Consider the following 18,894-nt stretch of genomic DNA (forward strand, 5'->3'; position numbering starts at 1 on the left):
GATAGTGAGCACTTTTGCTTTGCTGAGACAATCCATCCCACCTCACAGGTGTGCCACATCAAGATGCTCATCAGACACCATGATTAGTGCATAGGTGTACCTTAGACTGTCCACAATAAAAGGCCACCCTGAAATGTGCAGTTTTTGCTTTATTGAGGGTCTGGGGACTCAGAACCAGTCAGTATCTGGTGTGACCACCATTTGCCTCATGCAGTGCAACACATCTTCTTCGCATAGAGTTTATCAGATTGTCAATTGTGGCCTGTGGAATGTTGGTCCACTCCTCTTCAATGGCTGTGCGAAGTTGCTGGATATTAGTGGGAACTGGTACGCGCTGTCGTATACGCCGGTCAAGCACATCCCAAACATGCTCAATGGGTGACATGTCCGGTGAGTATGCTGGCCATGCAAGAACTGGGACATTTTCAGCTTCCAAGAATTGTGTACAGATCCTTGCAACATGGGGCCGTGCATTATCTTGCTGAAACATGAGGTGATGTTCATGGATGTATGGCACAACAATGGGCCTCAGGATCTCATCACGGTATCTCTGTGCATTCAAAATGCCATCAATAAAATGCACCTGTGTTCTTCGTCCATAACAGATGCCTGCCCATACCATAACCCCACCACCACCATGGGCCACTCGATCCACAACATTGACATCAGCAAAGCGCTCACCCACACGACGCCACACACGCTGTCTGCCATCTGCCCTGAACAATGTAAACCGAGATTCATCCGTGAAGAGAACACCTCTCCAACGTGCCAGACGCCATCGAATGTGAGCATTTGCCCACTCAAGTCTGTTACGGCGACGATCTGGAGTCAGGTTAAGACCCCGATGAGGACGACGAGCATGCAGTTGAGCTTCCCTGAGACGGTTTCTGACAGTTTGTGCAGAAATTCTTTGGTTATGCAAACCAATTGTTTCAGCAGCTGTCTGAGTAGCTGGTCTCAGACGATCTTGGAGGTGAACCTGCTGGATGTGGAGGTCCTGGGCTGGTGTGGTTACACGTGGTCTGCGGTTGTGAGGCCGGTTGGATGTACTGCCATATTCTCTGAAACGCCTTTGGAGACGGCTTATGGTGGAGAAATGAACATTCAATGCCCGAGCAACAGATCTGGTTGACATTCCTGCTGTCAGCATGCCAATTGCACGCTCCCTCAATGCTTGCGCCATCTGTGGCATTTTGCTGTGAGACAAAACTGCACATTTCAGAGTGGCCTTTTATTGTGGGCAGTATAAGGTACACCTGTGCACTAATCATGGTGTCTGATGAGCATCTTGATGTGGCACACCTGTGAGGTGGGATGGATTATCTCAGCAAAGCAAAAGTGCTCACTATCACACATTTAGACAGATTTATGAACAATGTTTGAGAGAAATGGTAATATTGTGTATCTGGAATGAATTTTAGATCTTTGAGTCCATCTCATGACAAATGGGAGCAAAAACAAAAGTGTTGCGTTTATATTTTTGTTGAGTGTGTATATATATATATATATATATACATACACACACACACATATACATATATATATATATATATATGTGTGTGTGTGTATGTATATATATATATATATATATATATATATATGTCATCACAAACAGGTGGATGCTTGTTGCCCACAACACAAGACTTCATAAACACATTTACCTGCTGCAGGTGAGTGGAGGGACTGAAGGATTGAGGACGCCGGAAACGCCCCCCCGTCCGCCACATCTGCCCCCCGGAGCCGCTGCCAAACCCGACCGGAGAACCGCCCCTATACCCCCGGGTAGAAGCCGGAGAACCGCCCCTGTATCCCCAGGTAGAAGCCGGAGAACCGCCCCTGTACCCCCGGGTAGAAGGCGGAGAGTAGGCCGGAGACCCCGGGGAGAAAGCCGGGCCGCGGTGCTCAGAGCCTCCGTACGGTGAGCGAGCTCCGGGGAAACCCCAGCAGGAGGCCGGGGAGGGGAACCTTCCCGCCGGCCGCGGAGGTCCCGGACTACGCTGCGGTCTGTCCGGAGCTCGGTACATGTGAACGGCTGTGGATCAACAAAGGGTTCGGGTTCGGGTTCAGACTGGACAGGAGCTGCAGTCCGCACACACAAACAAAAGGTCTCACCCGGAAACTCAACCATACTGTCGGCTGGTTCAGCAGACTGCAGCGCCACCCAGCGGCTATTCCCTTTATTACACACTCACCTATTTTCTGTCCTTAGTTTTATTTTTTAACAGTTTTAATTGATAAACATTTTTTGAAATTACAAAACACAAAGACACACAAAAACAAGTCACCCAGCCAAACTGAAAGAAAGAAAGAAAGCGAGTCTGTGTCCAAATCATGCTGAAGTAGAATCCAGTGTCCTTCGATGATCAGGGAGAACTACGCCAGGCAGGAGATCCAGGAACCACAGAAAGGAAAGGGCATAATTAGGGGTCGCACATTTCCAGCCCCTGTGAAATAAAACAATATAATCAGTCTTTCTCCTTCTTGATCAATGAAAAGATCTCAAATCTAAAGAGGACGGTCGGCTGATTTCCAGTCTCTCAGGATCTTTTTGCTTCAACCAGACCAAACCTTAAAGCTTGTTGTGAAGCAGAAGGAAGAAACCCAGTATCACAGACAGGCTGTGAGGAATTAGCTGCACCTTATAGATAACACTGTACAACAGATATGAAGTCTTGGACAGGACCAGAAAGAGTGATCTGGGTCCCAACCTCTGACTGGCACATCTCATATGGAGACTGTGGGTTAGAGTCTATTCAGTTTGGACTTTGAGTAGTGCAGTCCATGAATGACCTTGAACTGTATGAGTTGGAGTCTAGCATTAATAGCACATGAAGCTAAACTTTGAGCCCATAGATCGTCTGAGATCTCAAATCCACGCGTCCTTTATATGACGAGGAGACGTTGCTATAAAGAAAAGAATGACTAACTGTGAAACGTTTAGAAACAGGAGGTCATCAAAAGTGTTGCTGAGGCATGATAGATAGATAGATAGATAGATGATAGATAGATAGATAGATGATAGATAGATAGATAGATAGATAGATAGATAGATAGATAGATGATAGATAGATAGATAGATGATAGATAGATAGATAGATAGATAGATGATAGATAGATAGATAGATAGATAGATAGATAGATGATAGATAGATAGATAGATAGATAGATAGATAGATAGATAGATAGATAGATGATAGATAGATAGATGATAGATAGATAGATAGATAGATAGATAGATGATAGATAGATAGATACTTTATTGATCCCGAGGCTTCTTACAGAGAGCTGTACAAAGAGACTTTTCTGAGAGATCCAGTACACCCTCACTTGCTTGAGGATCTTGAATTAATTGTGAAGAATTAAATCATTTTTCAACTGTTTGGTAGAAAATAACAAATGTTTTAAAGGCCCCTGTGAGCGACATGGCGTTGTTGTGATTGATACAGCGAGGAGGATAACGTGTTGTCCATGCACTGGCATTACAGAAGGCCAAGTCCACCTTCATTCTTTGGCTTCTGTCTTTTTTTCCCTTATTCAACACAAGGAACACACCAAGTTGGGAAACAGCCCATAATAATGTATAAAGTGTGAACTACACATTGAACAGCAGCAGGTACTCAGGTGAGAACAGCAGCAGGTACTCAGGTGAGAACAGCAGCAGGTCAGCACTTCTTCTTTAACTGTCTCGTCTCTTTTAAGCACATTCTCAGCTTATGTACATTTCTTTATGTGAGTTCCTTTTCTGCCTTTGTTACAGAGACAGAAATCAGGAAGAGCGAGTGGACATGAACCCAGGCCGCCCGCCTTGAGGACGATAGCCTCCATACATGGGGACGCACGCACTGACCACTGAGCCACCAGCGCCACCGAGTCTATTTTTAACTAACCCTAACCCTATCTATCTATCTATCTATCTATCTATCTATCTATCTATCTATCTATCTATCTATCTATCTATCTATCTATCTATCTATCTATCTATCTATCTATCTATCTATCTATCTATCTATCTATCATCTATCTATCATCTATCTATCTATCTATCTATCTATCATCTATCTATCTATCTATCATCTATCTATCATCTATCTATCTATCTATCTATCTATCTATCTATCATCTATCTATCATCTATCTATCTATCTATCTATCTATCATCTATCTATCTATCGAAACTCTGAGAGAATAATCATAAAAAACAGGTAAATTACAAAAGCTGTGAAAATGAAAAGCAATAAAAACTTTAGCTGGAATATGCAGCCTCTTCCTTCATCATTATAAAGGTTCTCTTCTCTAAAAGCACAATGATATGAACTCTCAGGGTGTGTCAGGTCCACTAAATGAAAATCTGTTATCGGGCCCGTTCGTGGTACCTACGGCCTCTAAATGTACTGACCCGATACAGGGTCTGTGACTTCATGTCAAAGGCCCCTCACAGACTCTACCTCCTGTAGTTTAGAGACTGTAGGTACCAGCAGGTCTGATAACTGCAGACTCTACCTCCTGTAGTTTAGAGACTGTAGGTACCAGCAGGTCTGATAACTGCAGACTCTACCTCCTGTAGTTTAGAGACTGTAGGTACCAGCAGGTCTGATAACTGCAGACTCTACCTCCTGTAGTTTAGAGACTGTAGGTACCAGCAGGTCTGATAACTGCAGACTCTACCTCCTGTAGGACATTTAGAGACTGTAGGTACCAGCAGGTCTGATAACTGCAGACTCTACCACCTGTAGTTTAGAGACTGTAGGTACCAGCAGGTCTGATAACTGCAGACTCTACCTCCTGTAGTTTAGAGACTGTAGGTACCAGCAGGTCTGATAACTGCAGACTCTACCTCCTGTAGTTTAGAGACTGTAGGTACCAGCAGGTCTGATAACTGCAGACTCTACCTCCTGTAGTTTAGAGACTGTAGGTACCAGCAGGTCTGATAACTGCAGACTCTACCTCCTGTAGTTTAGAGACTGTAGGTACCAGCAGGTCTGATAACTGCAGACTCTACCTCCTGTAGTTTAGAGACTGTAGGTACCAGCAGGTCTGATAACTGCAGACTCTACCTCCTGTAGTTTAGAGACTGTAGGTACCAGCAGGTCTGATAACTGCAGACTCTACCTCCTGTAGGACATTTAGAGACTGTAGGTACCAGCAGGTCTGATAACTGCAGACTCTACCACCTGTAGTTTAGAGACTGTAGGTACCAGCAGGTCTGATAACTGCAGACTCTACCTCCTGTAGTTTAGAGACTGTAGGTACCAGCAGGTCTGATAACTGCAGACTCTACCTCCTGTAGTTTAGAGACTGTAGGTACCAGCAGGTCTGATAACTGCAGACTCTACCTCCTGTAGGACATTTAGAGACTGTAGGTACCAGCAGGTCTGATAACTGCAGACTCTACCTCCTGTAGTTTAGAGACTGTAGGTACCAGCAGGTCTGATAACTGCAGACTCTACCTCCTGTAGTTTAGAGACTGTAGGTACCAGCAGGTCTGATAACTGCAGACTCTACCACCTGTAGTTTAGAGACTGTAGGTACCAGCAGGTCTGATAACTGCAGACTCTACCTCCTGTAGGACATTTAGAGAGATACGATGGTGCCTGACCGTTTAGAGCTTTGTAGGTGAGCAGAAGGATTTTAAATTCTATTCTAGATTTTATAGGGAGCCAATGGAGAGAAGCCAATACAGGAGTCATGTGGTCCCTTTTCCTCGTTCTAGTCAGAACACGAGCTGCAGCGTTTTGGACTAGCTGAAGGGTCTTTAGAGATTTACCATAGCACCCTGCTAAAATAGAATTACAGTAATCCAACCTGGAGGTAACAAATGCATGGATGTGTAATCTGAAAAAGACTGACTTTTGTCCTTTAGGAGAATGCAGCTGTTGAACTTTTTGACCTGGAGGTCTAAGTTCAAAGTCTAACCAAGGTCCTCAAGAAAACTGTCCAGAGAGGCGTAGTGATGTAATTCTTAAAATATCTGTGAGCGTGTGTGAGCGTGTGTGACGATCTGTTCTGAGCGCCCCATCTGCTGTTTGCAGGTCTAAAATTGTATCAATAAACTTGTCTTTTCAGTCTAAAAATTTATTTCACACCAACAGAGTTTCTCCTCCACGTGAGGTGACGATGATTCTGCTTTGAGTCATCAGCATGTGGTGTGTGTATTTGTGTGTGTGTGTGTATTGTGTGTGTGTGTGTGTGTGTGTGTGTGTGTGTGTGTGTGTGTGGTGAGAATGAATCAGGGACACTCTCTTCCTCCTCTTCCCTCCTTCCACCTCCTCTTCTGTCGTGACGTTCTTTCAGGAGAAAACACCACAAACAGTCCTGAGATATTTTGAGAGAGTGTACTCACTGTGTGTGTGTGTGTGTGTGTGTGTGTGTGTGTGTGTGTGTGTGTGTGTGTGTGTGTGACTCACAGGGAAATACCTCTGTGGATGGAGGGAGGGATTAAACATGCAGAGAGGTATAATTACAGAGCAGAGAGGGAGAGTAGACTGACCCTGCACACATTCAGCTCAGACCGGAACCATCAGGACCAGAACCATCAGGACAAACTCATTCTGACATCATGTTCCCTTTTTTTGCTGTGCTCTTCTTTCTGGATATGGGTCTCCTGGTTGATGCCTCTCCGACAGTCTCTCCAGCTTTGGAGGTGGATGTAAAGTCTCGGCTCCAAGAGAAGGTGCCGTCCTCGGATTGTCCATCGTGCGCTTTGTCTCACATGAGGAGGAACTCATCTACTTTGGAAGGACAGAATGACATGGTGGAAGCAGTGAAACGTCACATTCTGAACATGCTGCACCTGAGCACTCGGCCAAACCTGACACAGCCAGTCCCTCGTGCTGCAATGCTCAACGCCATAAAGAAACTCCACGTGGGCCGTGTCGCTGAAGATGGTAGAGTGGAGATTCAGGAAGGCCGGGGCACAACAATGTCTCCTGAACCACCATCTGAAAGTATCACCTTTGCAGAGCAAGGTCAGTTAAGATGTTATAGAGTCAGTGAAGATGTTACAGAATCAGTTAAGATGTTACAGAGTCAGTTAAGATGTTATAGAGTCAGTTAAGGTGTTATAGAGTCAGTTAAGATGTTATAGAGTCAGTGAAGATGTTACAGAGTCAGTTAAGATGTTATAGAGTCAGTTAAGATGTTATAGAGTCAGTTAAGATGTTACAGAGTCAGTTAAGATGTTATAGAGTCAGTTAAGATGTTACAGAGTCAGTTAAGATGTTATAGAGTCAGTTAAGATGTTATAGAGTCAGTTAAGATGTTATAGAGTCAGTGAAGATGTTACAGAATCAGTTAAGGTGTTATAGAGTCAGTTAAGATGTTACAGCGTCAGTTAAGATGTTACAGAATCAGTTAAGATGTTACAGAGTCAGTTAAGATGTTACAGAGTCAGTTAAGATGTTACAGCGTCAGTTAAGATGTTACAGAGTCAGTTAAGATGTTACAGAGTCAGTTAAGATGTTACAGCGTCAGTTAAGATGTTACAGAGTCAGTTAAGATGTTACAGAGTAATTGAAGATGTTACAGAGTCAGTTAAGGTGTTATAGAGTCAGTTAAGATGTTATAGAGTCAGTTAAGATGTTATAGAGTCAGTTAAGATGTTACAGAGTCAGTTAAGATGTTACAGCGTCAGTTAAGATGTTACAGAGTCAGTTAAGATGTTACAGAGTAATTGAAGATGTTACAGAGTCAGTTAAGGTGTTATAGAGTCAGTTAAGATGTTACAGCGTCAGTTAAGATGTTACAGAGTCAGTTAAGATGTTACAGAGTCAGTTAAGATGTTACAGAGTCAGTTAAGATGTTACAGAGTCAGTTAAGATGTTACAGAGTCAGTTAAGATGTTACAGAGTAATTGAAGATGTTACAGAGTCAGTTAAGATGTTACAGAGTCAGTTAAGATGTTACAGAGTAATTGAAGATGTTACAGAGTCAGTTAAGATGTTACAGAGTCAGTTAAGATGTTATAGAGTCAGTTAAGATGTTACAGAGTCAGTTAAGATGTTATAGAGTCAGTTAAGATGTTATAGAGTCAGTTAAGATGTTACAGAGTAATTGAAGATGTTACAGAGTCAGTTAAGATGTTATAGAGTCAGTTAAGATGTTACAGAGTCAGTTAAGATGTTATAGAGTCAGTTAAGATGTTACAGAGTCAGTTAAGATGTTATAGAGTCAGTTAAGATGTTACAGAGTCAGTTAAGATGTTATAGAGTCAGTTAAGATGTTACAGAGTCAGTTAAGATGTTACAGAGTCAGTTAAGATGTTACAGAGTAATTGAAGATGTTACAGAGTCAGTTAAGATGTTACAGAGTCAGTTAAGATGTTATAGAGTCAGTTAAGATGTTACAGAGTCAGTTAAGATGTTATAGAGTCAGTTAAGATGTTATAGAGTCAGTTAAGATGTTACAGAGTAATTGAAGATGTTACAGAGTCAGTTAAGATGTTACAGAGTCAGTTAAGATGTTACAGAGTCAGTTAAGATGTTACAGAGTCAGTTAAGATGTTACAGAGTAGGTTAAGATGTTACAGAGTCAGTTAAGATGTTTACAGAGTCAGTTAAGATGTTACAGAGTCAGTTAAGATGTTACAGAGTCAGTTAAGATGTTTACAGAGTCAGTTAAGATGTTACAGAGTCAGTTAAGATGTTACAGAGTCAGTTAAGATGTTACAGAGTCAGTTAAGATGTTACAGAGTCAGTTAAGATGTTACAGAGTCAGTTAAGATGCTACAGAGTCAGTTAAGATGTTACAGAGTCAGTTAAGATGTTACAGAGTCAGTTAAGATGTTACAGAGTCAGTTAAGATGTTACAGAGTCAGTTAAGATGCTACAGAGTCAGTTAAGATGTTACAGAGTCAGTTAAGATGTTATAGAGTCAGTTAAGATGTTACAGAGTCAGTTAAGATGTTACAGAATCAGTTAAGATGTTACAGAGTCAGTTAAGGTGTTACAGAGTCAGTTAAGATGTTATAGAGTCAGTTAAGGTGTTATAGAGTCAGTTAAGGTGTTACAGAGTCAGTTAAGATGTTATAGAGTCAGTTAAGGTGTTATAGAGTCAGTTAAGGTGTTACAGAGTCAGTTAAGATGTTACAGAGTCAGTTAAGATGTTATAGAGTCAGTTAAGGTGTTATAGAGTCAGTTAAGGTGTTACAGAGTCAGTTAAGATGTTATAGAGTCAGTTAAGATGTTATAGAGTCAGTTAAGATGTTATAGAGTCAGTTAAGGTGTTACAGAGTCAGTTAAGATGTTATAGAGTCAGTTAAGATGTTACAGAGTCAGTTAAGATGTTATAGAGTCAGTTAAGATGTTACAGAGTCAGTTAAGATGTTACAGAGTCAGTTAAGATGTTATAGAGTCAGTTAAGGTGTTACAGAGTCAGTTAAGATGTTATAGAGTCAGTTAAGATGTTACAGAGTCAGTTAAGGTGTTACAGAGTCAGTTAAGATGTTATAGAGTCAGTTAAGATGTTACAGAGTCAGTTAAGATGTTACAGAGTCAGTTAAGATGTTATAGAGTCAGTTAAGATGTTATAGAGTCAGTTAAGATGTTACAGAATCAGTTAAGATGTTACAGAGTCAGTTAAGATGTTACAGAGTCAGTTAAGATGTTACAGAGTCAGTTAAGATGTTACAGAGTCAGTTAAGGTGTTACAGAGTCAGTTAAGATGTTACAGAGTCAGTTAAGATGTTACAGAGTCAGTTAAGATGTTACAGAGTCAGTGAAGATGTTATAGAGTCAGTTAAGATGTTACAGAGTAATTGAAGATGTTACAGAGTCAGTTAAGATGTTACAGAGTCAGTTATATGTTTGTGTAGTCCTACTGTCCTGTCAATAAGGCTTTGGGGCCCTGGATAGCCTAGTGGGTATGTTGTGCGCCTCATGTGCTATGTGAGTCTATGTGGTCTATGTGGTCCTCAGGAGTCATGGGTTGGAATCTGGCCCTGGTCCTTTGATGCGTGTCATCCCCCAGTCTCTCCTCCTAACATTCTCTCTTCAGCTGTCATATCTAAATAAGGTTAACAATGTCCAAAAAATATCTTAAATGAAATAAAAATCAAAGGTTTTCAAACACATACATTCTGAACACATTTATCGTCTTAGATTAAATGATGAGCAGAAAGCATCACATCGCCCTGTTGTCTTTCTGCTTACATAAATGTACAGAATGTCTTTGTGCTATAAATAATTTTACTTTTGATTCAAATTGTCTCTCAAAGGCTCAAATTAGAGGAGGGGGGCATTCCAAGTGGTCTCAGGCCGTAAATAATGTTTTTATTCAGACAAATCTGGGCCTCAGTAATTATCCTGCAGAGAGACAAAGAGTGTGTGTGTGTGTGTGTGTGTGTGTGTGTGTGTGTGTGTGTTTGACCTTGTTAACAACATTCCCTGTAAGCAGGCTTTTTCTTTTTTTAGTGTCACTGCTCACATGGAATATATTTAGAAGCAGCGGCTCCATTCATGCTGTTTCGTTGATAAAATTCTTTGTTCGTTAATTCAAAAGACAGGGAAACAATGACGGGGCGGGGGGGGGGGGGGGGGGTTCTTTATTGATGTGAAACATTCATTTCAGAGTAGAGGCAGTGGGGTCAAATACAAACCGTTGTCTCCATATAGCATCAAACAGAAGTAACCCTCTTCACAACAGGGATTTCAACCATCAGATCTTTTAAGATTGTTAAGATAACTTAAACCTGTCTGTTTTGTAGATCAGTGTTAATCCAATCCTGAAGCAGTAGTGATGTGTAAAAAAACCCTCTGGTGTCAAAGATCCTGGAGCTAACCAACATATGACTGCAGCAGCTGTAGAACCAGATTATCATTTCTGATGGATGTGGCTAATTCCTGCTAATATGCTAACTTCTCTGTGTTGCAGGAGGCTCTCCAAACTCTGTAACCTTTGACATTTCAATGGACAACAGTGACTCGTCAGTGGTTGAACAGGCCAACGTCTGGATCTTCTTCAAGGTGTTGAAGGGAAATCGAGCGAAAGGCAAAGTAATGCTGAGGCTGCTTCGTCCCCTAAGTGATGATCATGAGGATGATAAAGATGAGGAGGACTGTGTTTTAGAGAAGATGGTGGACACTCGGCGAAGCGGCTGGCACACCTTAGAAATCTCTCGCCAGGTTCAGAATCAACTTGAAGGCGGCAGCAGCTCACTCAGCTTGCAGGTTTCCTGTCCTCTGTGTGCTGAGGGTGGAGCCTTGCCTGTCCTGATGACCGGAGCAGGAGGGCGAGATCAGTCTCACCGACCGTTCCTCACTGTGACGATGCAACCTCGAGATGAACTCGCCCAGCGACGAATCAAACGAGGTCTTGAGTGTGACGGGAAACTTCGCCTTTGCTGTAAACGACAGTTCTACGTGGACTTCAAAGACATCGGCTGGAGTGACTGGATCATTGCTCCGTCCGGTTACCATGCCAACTACTGTGAGGGAGACTGTCCAAACCACATGGCGAGCTTCGGCGGCTCGTCCCTGTCCTTCCATTCAATGGTCATTAACCATTATCGCCTGAGAGGCCACGCGCCATTTCAAAATGTGCGGTCGTGCTGCGTGCCCACAAGGCTGCGCGCCATGTCCATGCTGTACTTCAATGAAGAGCAAAAGATTATTAAAAAGGACGTCCAAGACATGATTGTGGACGAGTGTGGTTGCTCCTAACCACAGAGACACATCAAACCCTTCCTGCTTCCTGCTCAAAAGCAGGATCTATGTTTAGTTTAGTCTCTTTTCCACATTGGAGCCACTTGAAGAGCCTATGCAACACATTATCAAGTCAGTGTGAGTCATTCCTCCGAGTGTGTTCTGTTGTTTTATCATAATATGTCCTAATGTATTTCATTATTGGACATATTTGATAGAATGGTTCCTTTGCTTACTGAAGTGGGAAGACTTTTGAGTAATTTGTTATCATTATTACCTTCAGTGCCCCCGCCCTGTCGGCCCACCACCTGCAGGGAGAAGCATTGGGTGCATGCCCCAAGGGGACGCAGACTAGTTCTCAGGATGTGGAACGTCACCTCTCAGGCAATAAAGGAGCTCGTACTTGAGGTAGAGCACTACCAGTCAGATATAGTTGGGCTTACCTCAATGCACAGTACTGGTCCTGGAAGGGGTTCCATCTATAGTTCTACAGTTCTGTAGGTGACACCTGAAAGGGGGTGATTGTGAAGAACAGCCTGTTTGATCTGAACCTGAGTGGTGTTATGTTGTTGGACTTCTGTGCTAGTCATGGATTAGCCATCACAAACACCATATTCAAATAAAGGGATGTGTATTGGTGCACTTGGATAAGTGCACTTTGTACCAGAACACCCTTAGCCAAAGATCAAAGTTGTTTTGTCAGATCTGCGGCTGTATGTCTTTGACACTCGGGTGAAGAGAGGAGCGGCGCTGTCAACGGATCACCACCTGGTGGTGAGTTGGATCAGATGGTAGGGATGGCTGCTGGACAGATCTAACAAATGTGTAGTGCGGGTGACATGGAAACATTTGGCAGAGGACTGTGTCCATGCAGTCTTCAATTCTCACCTCCAGAAAAGCTCTTTGACCCCGGGGCAGCTTGTTGACATGGGGTCCAAGTGGTCCATGTTCAAAGGAGTTGTGGTCAGAAGACAATCAGTGCCTGTCCTGTTGGCAGCCTAAAAAATCTGCTGGTGGACACCAATGGTAAAGAAAATCCATTAATTGGAAGATGGAGGCCTTTCTGGTTTGGTTATCTAAGGGGTCATGAGAATCAGCTGTCAGGTATCAGGCCTCTTGGAGGACTGTGGCTTCAGTGGTTGCGGAAGCAAAAACCCCGGTGTGGGTGGAGTTCAGGGAGACTATGGAGAAGGACTTTTGGTTGGCCAACATGTTGGGGTGACTTACTGCTCTAGCTGCAACCACGACAGAAGTAGATGGATGAAAATCATAACTATAATGATGTTTTGTTTTTTCTCATAGTAACACATTGAATGTTAATATTTGAACACATTGGAGGATGAATATAAGAGTCGGAGAAAAAAAACAACCAAAGAGTGATTTTACTGATGATGAATGTTAAACTTTGTGAATACATTTTATTTCTTATAAAAATAATCTAATTTATTTTTTTTAGTTTCATTAATAAACAAAAAACCTTCAATGTTAAATTATGTCTGTGTCTTTTTTTATACTCTTGTTTTTTTTTTCTTAAATTTTATAAACAAACATTAGAACAAAATGGACCACTAAACCAAACAGTGGTCGCTTCACTGTACGTATATATAACATGAATAAGTAAATGAAAAGATAACAGGAGACAGGTAAACAGAGAGCACATACTTGAAATAATTGTAAGAAGTAATGTAGTGGTTCCCAGATCCTCCATCTGAGGTCAACTTGGAGTCCAGAGCAGAACTCTGTGATATTCACATGTTGACTGTGGAGACCTGGAGAGTCGACCACCACATCAACAAAGCTGCTTACCAATGACATGGATTAATGTACCTTTGGGTATATTAGATCGGAAGTGTCAGGGAACATTCTCTGGAGGAGAACAGGTGTATAATAAGTTTGAAGAAAACATTTAAAGCTCATGTATAGAGATCAGAATCAGGGACCAACAGGTCAGTAAATGTTTGACAGGCCCTTAGAAGTCCACTCCATCAAACAAATACTCCTAATTTGAGTTGTTAAATCTGAATTCAGAGCCCGAGTGATGACGGGGGGAATATTTAGGTATCATGCCAAACCAGTACCGTGTTATAAACAATCATGGTATCGTTGAGATGAGATAACTGATCCACAGTGTTGATAAAAGGAAGGGGCCTTCTGGGATAGCAACAAGCTAAAACCCACCCATAGGGAATCTTTCCTGTTCATAAACCAGTTTGACCATTAATCTAACGATAGATTAAGCAGGAGTGACCCTCCCAGATCCTTTAGCTTAGTAAGTAAAGAAAACTTAACTCTTTGGTGTTTTTATTACACATATAGCAAGGGATATGAATTCAGTGATTTCTCCGGTTCAATTGAATATAAAAGGACATCATCTGCAAATAAGGGTAATAATTAGTATTAACTGTGGCTATTCGGTCTGATTAGAAGGTTTTAATTAAATAATGAAGTTAGAGCCCCGACCAAATTTGTTTAATACCGAAAACAAAAAAGACTGTTCCACTCAGCCAAAGGCTTTTTTGGCATCAAGATAGACGATAACCCTAACCCTAACCCTGACCCTAACCCTGACCCTGACCCTAACCCTGACCCTGACCCTAACCCTAACCCTAACCCTGACCCTGACCCTGACCCTGACCCTAACCCTGACCCTAACCCTAACCCTGACCCTGACCCTGACCCTGACCCTAGCGCCGGGTGAGTGTTAAGATATTGAACAGCATTAAGAGCATGGCATTCATTGTCTGTGCTATATCTTGATTTTATGAACCCTGCCTGATCTGGATTCATTATTTTTGGAAGGATGTTTTGTCAATCTCTGAGCCAGTACCTTTGAACAGTTTTATAGTCGACATTGAGGAGACTAATAGGCCTAAATGAAGAACAATCCTTTTTTTTTAAAGTAGACTAATAGATGTCTTTTTTTGAACAACAAACTGATTCTTTGTTATTAAAGGCAGCATGCTGTGTCCTCTTGCGCCCCCTTCAGGACAGACAGCTGAGTGTTAAACATTAAATAATCCACCTGGAAAATTAGGACACTAAATGTTTAGTCAAGGAAAAGGGGGACAGTGGCGACCAGTTGGCAGGACAACAGTCTGTTTGTTCACTGACCTACAAACTCACGCACAGCACTCTGGGTAATAAAGCACATTGCTGCAACAGAATCAGAAAAAAAAACTTGAAATCACATTTTAATGAAAGATGGAAAGAGCTGCACTCTGCTGCTTCAAATCTAACCATGACGACTACATTTCTCACATCATGAATACAATTACAATGCTGCTGTGGAAACACAGAGTTCACCGACGCTGTCCTCTTTGGGGAGCCAGGTCTGTTGGTGGCGTCCTCTCTCGATGCCGGATCTGGTCCAAAATCTGAATCCTGCATCTGAAGGAAACCTGCCAGAAGCTGCTGATTTTAACATTCAACAAAGTGAAACGAACCTTCAACAATCACCAGCAGTGATTCACTATACGAGATTCTGGTTTCTTTTATAACCTCTGATGATTCTGCATTATTATATAGAAGTCACATTCTGTTTCAGTTAAGCACCAGTGGCTTTCTGCTGTTTAAGTTAAAGTTACTGAACTCAGCGGGCGACACACAGTTTGATTATGGTTTGTTTTATGTAGTTTAGTTTATAACAGTTATTTGATTGATTGAGTTTCATTGATTAACTTGATGTTTCTTTGTTAAATAAATTCTGTTATAATTTAAAGAGCAGCTGTTTGTGATTACTGTGTATTTACATTGTGACTTAGGCTGGGTGAAAGGGCTTTGTGTTCGGATTTCACACCTTCAATTAATTAATTATTGATAATATTGGTATTTATTAATTAATCAGATACTAATATTTGGTTGTTCTCTGATATACGATTCTGATATACATCCCATTTCTGGGAGCTCCTGAGCTCTCTTAGGTTCCTTGGGACTGATGATGAGGATGGTCTGCCCAAACACCCCCCCCCCCCCCAAGAGGATGGCCTGCCCCCCCCCCAAGAGGATGGCCTGCCCCCCCCCAAGAGGATGTTCTGCCCCCCCCCCCCCCCCCCACGAGGATGGCCTGCCCCCCCCCCAAGAGGATGTTCTGCCCCCCCCCCCCCCCCCCCACGAGGATGGCCTGCCCCCCCCCCCCCAAGAGGATGGCCTGCCCCCCCCCCAAGAGGATGGCCTGTTCCCCCCCCCCCCCCCCCCCCCACGAGGATGGCCTGCCCCCCCCCCCATCCTATCCTACTCTTCTAAGCTGGGCTCTTGTAATGTAGCCATAAGGAAGCTCCTTTACCTGCTTTATGTAAAGAGATAACACCTGTTATAAACTGATGCTATATAAATAAAGATTGATTGATTGATTGATATCAGAGTGATACTGCTATAGGTGTATTAAACTCAGTTTAATAATATTGTTGATTTATATGAATAATTAAATAAAGTAAATAACATTTTTATTTGGTAATCAATTTTTACTTATAAAACCCAACATGAATGGGTTAGGGTTAGACCCCGGACCCTGTCCTCTTTGGGTTAGGGTTAGACCCCGGACCCTGTCCTCTTTGGGTTAGGGTTAGACCCCGGACCCTGTCCTCTTTGGGTTAGGGTTAAGACCCCGGACCCTGTCCTCTTTGGGTTAGGGTTAGACCCCGGACCCTGTCCTCTTTGGGTTAGGGTTAGACCCCGGACCCTGTCCTCTTTGGGTTAGGGTTAGACCCCGGACCCTGTCCTCTTTGGGGAGCCAGGTCTGTCGATGGCGAGGTTAGGGTTAGGGTTAGACCCCGGACCCTGTCCTCTTTGGGGAGCCAGGTCTGTCGATGGCGAGGTTAGGGTTAGACCCCGGACCCTGTCCTCTTTGGGGAGCCAGGTCTGCCGATGGCGAGGTTAGGGTTAGGGTTAGACCCCGGACCCTGTCCTCTTTGGGGAGCCAGGTCTGTCGATGGCGAGGTTAGGGTTAGGGTTAGACCCCGGACCCTGTCCTCTTTGGGGAGCCAGGTCTGTCGATGGCGAGGTTAGGGTTAGGGTTAGACCCCGGACCCTGTCCTCTTTGGGGAGCCAGGTCTGTCGATGGCGAGGTTAGGGTTAGGGTTAGACCCCGGACCCTGTCCTCTTTGGGGAGCCAGGTCTGTCGATGGCGAGGTTAGGGTTAGGGTTAGACCCCGGACCCTGTCCTCTTTGGGGAGCCAGGTCTGTCGATGGCGAGGTTAGGGTTAGACCCCGGACCCTGTCCTCTTTGGGGAGCCAGGTCTGTCGATGGCGAGGTTAGGGTTAGGGTTAGACCCCGGACCCTGTCCTCTTTGGGGAGCCAGGTCTGTCGATGGCGAGGTTAGGGTTAGGGTTAGACCCCGGACCCTGTCCTCTTTGGGGAGCCAGGTCTGTCGATGGCGAGGTTAGGGTTAGGGTTAGACCCCGGACCCTGTCCTCTTTGGGGAGCCAGGTCTGTCGATGGCGAGGTTAGGGTTAGGGTTAGACCCCGGACCCTGTCCCTCTTTGGGGAGCCAGGTCTGTCGATGGCGAGGTTAGGGTTAGGGTTAGACCCCGGACCCTGTCCTCTTTGGGGAGCCAGGTCTGTCGATGGCGAGGTTAGGGTTAGACCCCGGACCCTGTCCTCTTTGGGGAGCCAGGTCTGCCGATGGCGAGGTTAGGGTTAGGGTTAGACCCCGGACCCTGTCCTCTTTGGGGAGCCAGGTCTGTCGATGGCGAGGTTAGGGTTAGGGTTAGACCCCGGACCCTGTCCTCTTTGGGGAGCCAGGTCTGTCGATGGCGAGGTTAGGGTTAGGGTTAGACCCCGGACCCTGTCCTCTTTGGGGAGCCAGGTCTGTCGATGGCGAGGTTAGGGTTAGGGTTAGACCCCGGACCCTGTCCTCTTTGGGGAGCCAGGTCTGTCGATGGCGAAGTCGTGTTCACTGAGTCTGAACATGTTCAAACATTTCCTCAGCTTTGGATCAGATATAGATATATAGATACTTTATTGATCCCGAGGGAAAGGCTTAGGGTTAGCTAGCTATTCTATATTCTGATATCTGTCTCTCTCTCCCCACCTGGTTGTTTTAAATGATAGATAGATAGATGATAGATAGATAGATAGATAGATAGATAGATAGATAGATAGATAGATAGATAGATAGATAGATAGATAGATAGATAGATAGATAGATAGATGATAGATACTTTGGCGTTTATACATGTCTTAATATGACGAAGGAAGTGAAACTAAAACACAAAATTAAGTACAAGGAACGAAAACTAAAATGACAATCGACATTTCTTTACAGTTTTTCAAAATTGAGGGTTTTGTTAAGATTTCTCTGATATCACATGTTTCTCTGTGCGAGAGCCAATCAGAGTGCTGAATTCTGTAATCACAGAACAGATGATTTATCGAGTGAACGTGCAGACTGTGGAGGAGGAAGATGTCCAGAGAAACATGATGAAGGTGGCCCATCGTCATGTGAGTCAAAGTTAAGGATCTATTTTGTGTGTGTGGGCCGGCTGCAGGACACGTCAGGCCTGATAACCTCAACACCACCTCCACCACAAACTGCTCTCAGACTCTCCCCCACAGTCAAACATGGATGTGCCTATAAAAACTACAACATCTTCATGATTCCTTTTTTGGGCCTCACATTGATAAAAAGTGGGACTACATTCTATGACAGTAGGGTTAGTCTCCTATATATCAGCATATATATAGTGTGTGTTGCATTCTCAGATGGTGTGTTCAGATTCAGCAATAAAGCAATTTGTTTGTACGCCCATAGAGCAGAGAGAGAGAGAGAGTGACAGATGAGTCCTATGAGTCATGAAGATGAGCAGCACAGATTTTAACATCCAGGAAAGGTTTGAATGTTTCTCCTCCAAAGGGACGGATCCACTCACAGGGAGCAATACCTTACTCCTTGTTTTATTAAAGGACTTACTCCAGGCCCCCCCCCCGGTTAAGGTGCTGGTCCTCGAGGCTCAGTGACGCTCGAGGCTCATTACATGTGTTTTTTCATAATTGGTGATTTAGCATTGTGATATTTTGCAGCAGTTGGACATTTGATCACTTGCTGAGGACACGGTATCAGCATGTTGTAGTCGGGATGCAGAGAAGGAAACTGTGAGCCTCATATGTGGATCCTCATGAGTGGTGTTTGACATAAATCAGTCCATTCTCTGATGGACTGAACCAGCAGAGTCCGGCTGGAAGCTCGATGGAAGTATGGAGGTCTGAAGTCTCATTCATGCCTCAAGCGGGGCGGCTGTGGCTCAGTGGGTAGTCATCGTC

General features: G+C 43.7%; 2 protein-coding genes across 2 annotated transcripts in view; one reads left to right on the forward strand and one right to left on the reverse strand.

The window, feature by feature from the left end:
* mplkip (M-phase specific PLK1 interacting protein) overlaps window positions 1-2,183 on the reverse strand; it is a 2,817-nt gene extending 634 nt beyond the window's left edge. Inside the window, exon 1 of the mRNA XM_079347772.1 lies at window positions 1,662-2,183. Within this exon, the coding sequence (XP_079203898.1) occupies window positions 1,662-2,024 (363 nt within the window). The 5' untranslated portion in view covers window positions 2,025-2,183. The remainder of the gene's footprint in view (window positions 1-1,661) is intronic.
* Window positions 2,184-6,488: 4,305 nt separating this feature from the next.
* On the forward strand, window positions 6,489-11,878 carry inhbab (inhibin subunit beta Ab). Its single transcript, XM_079349020.1, has 2 exons — window positions 6,489-6,965; window positions 10,867-11,878. The coding sequence occupies exons 1-2, from the start codon at window positions 6,557-6,559 to the stop codon at window positions 11,652-11,654; spliced, it is 1,197 nt and encodes a 398-aa protein (XP_079205146.1). The 5' UTR covers window positions 6,489-6,556; the 3' UTR covers window positions 11,655-11,878.
* The last annotated feature ends 7,016 nt before the right edge of the window (window positions 11,879-18,894 follow it).

This window comes from Symphodus melops (genome assembly GCF_947650265.1).
Source record: "Symphodus melops genome assembly, chromosome: 7".
Lineage (NCBI taxonomy): Eukaryota > Metazoa > Chordata > Actinopteri > Labriformes > Labridae > Symphodus > Symphodus melops.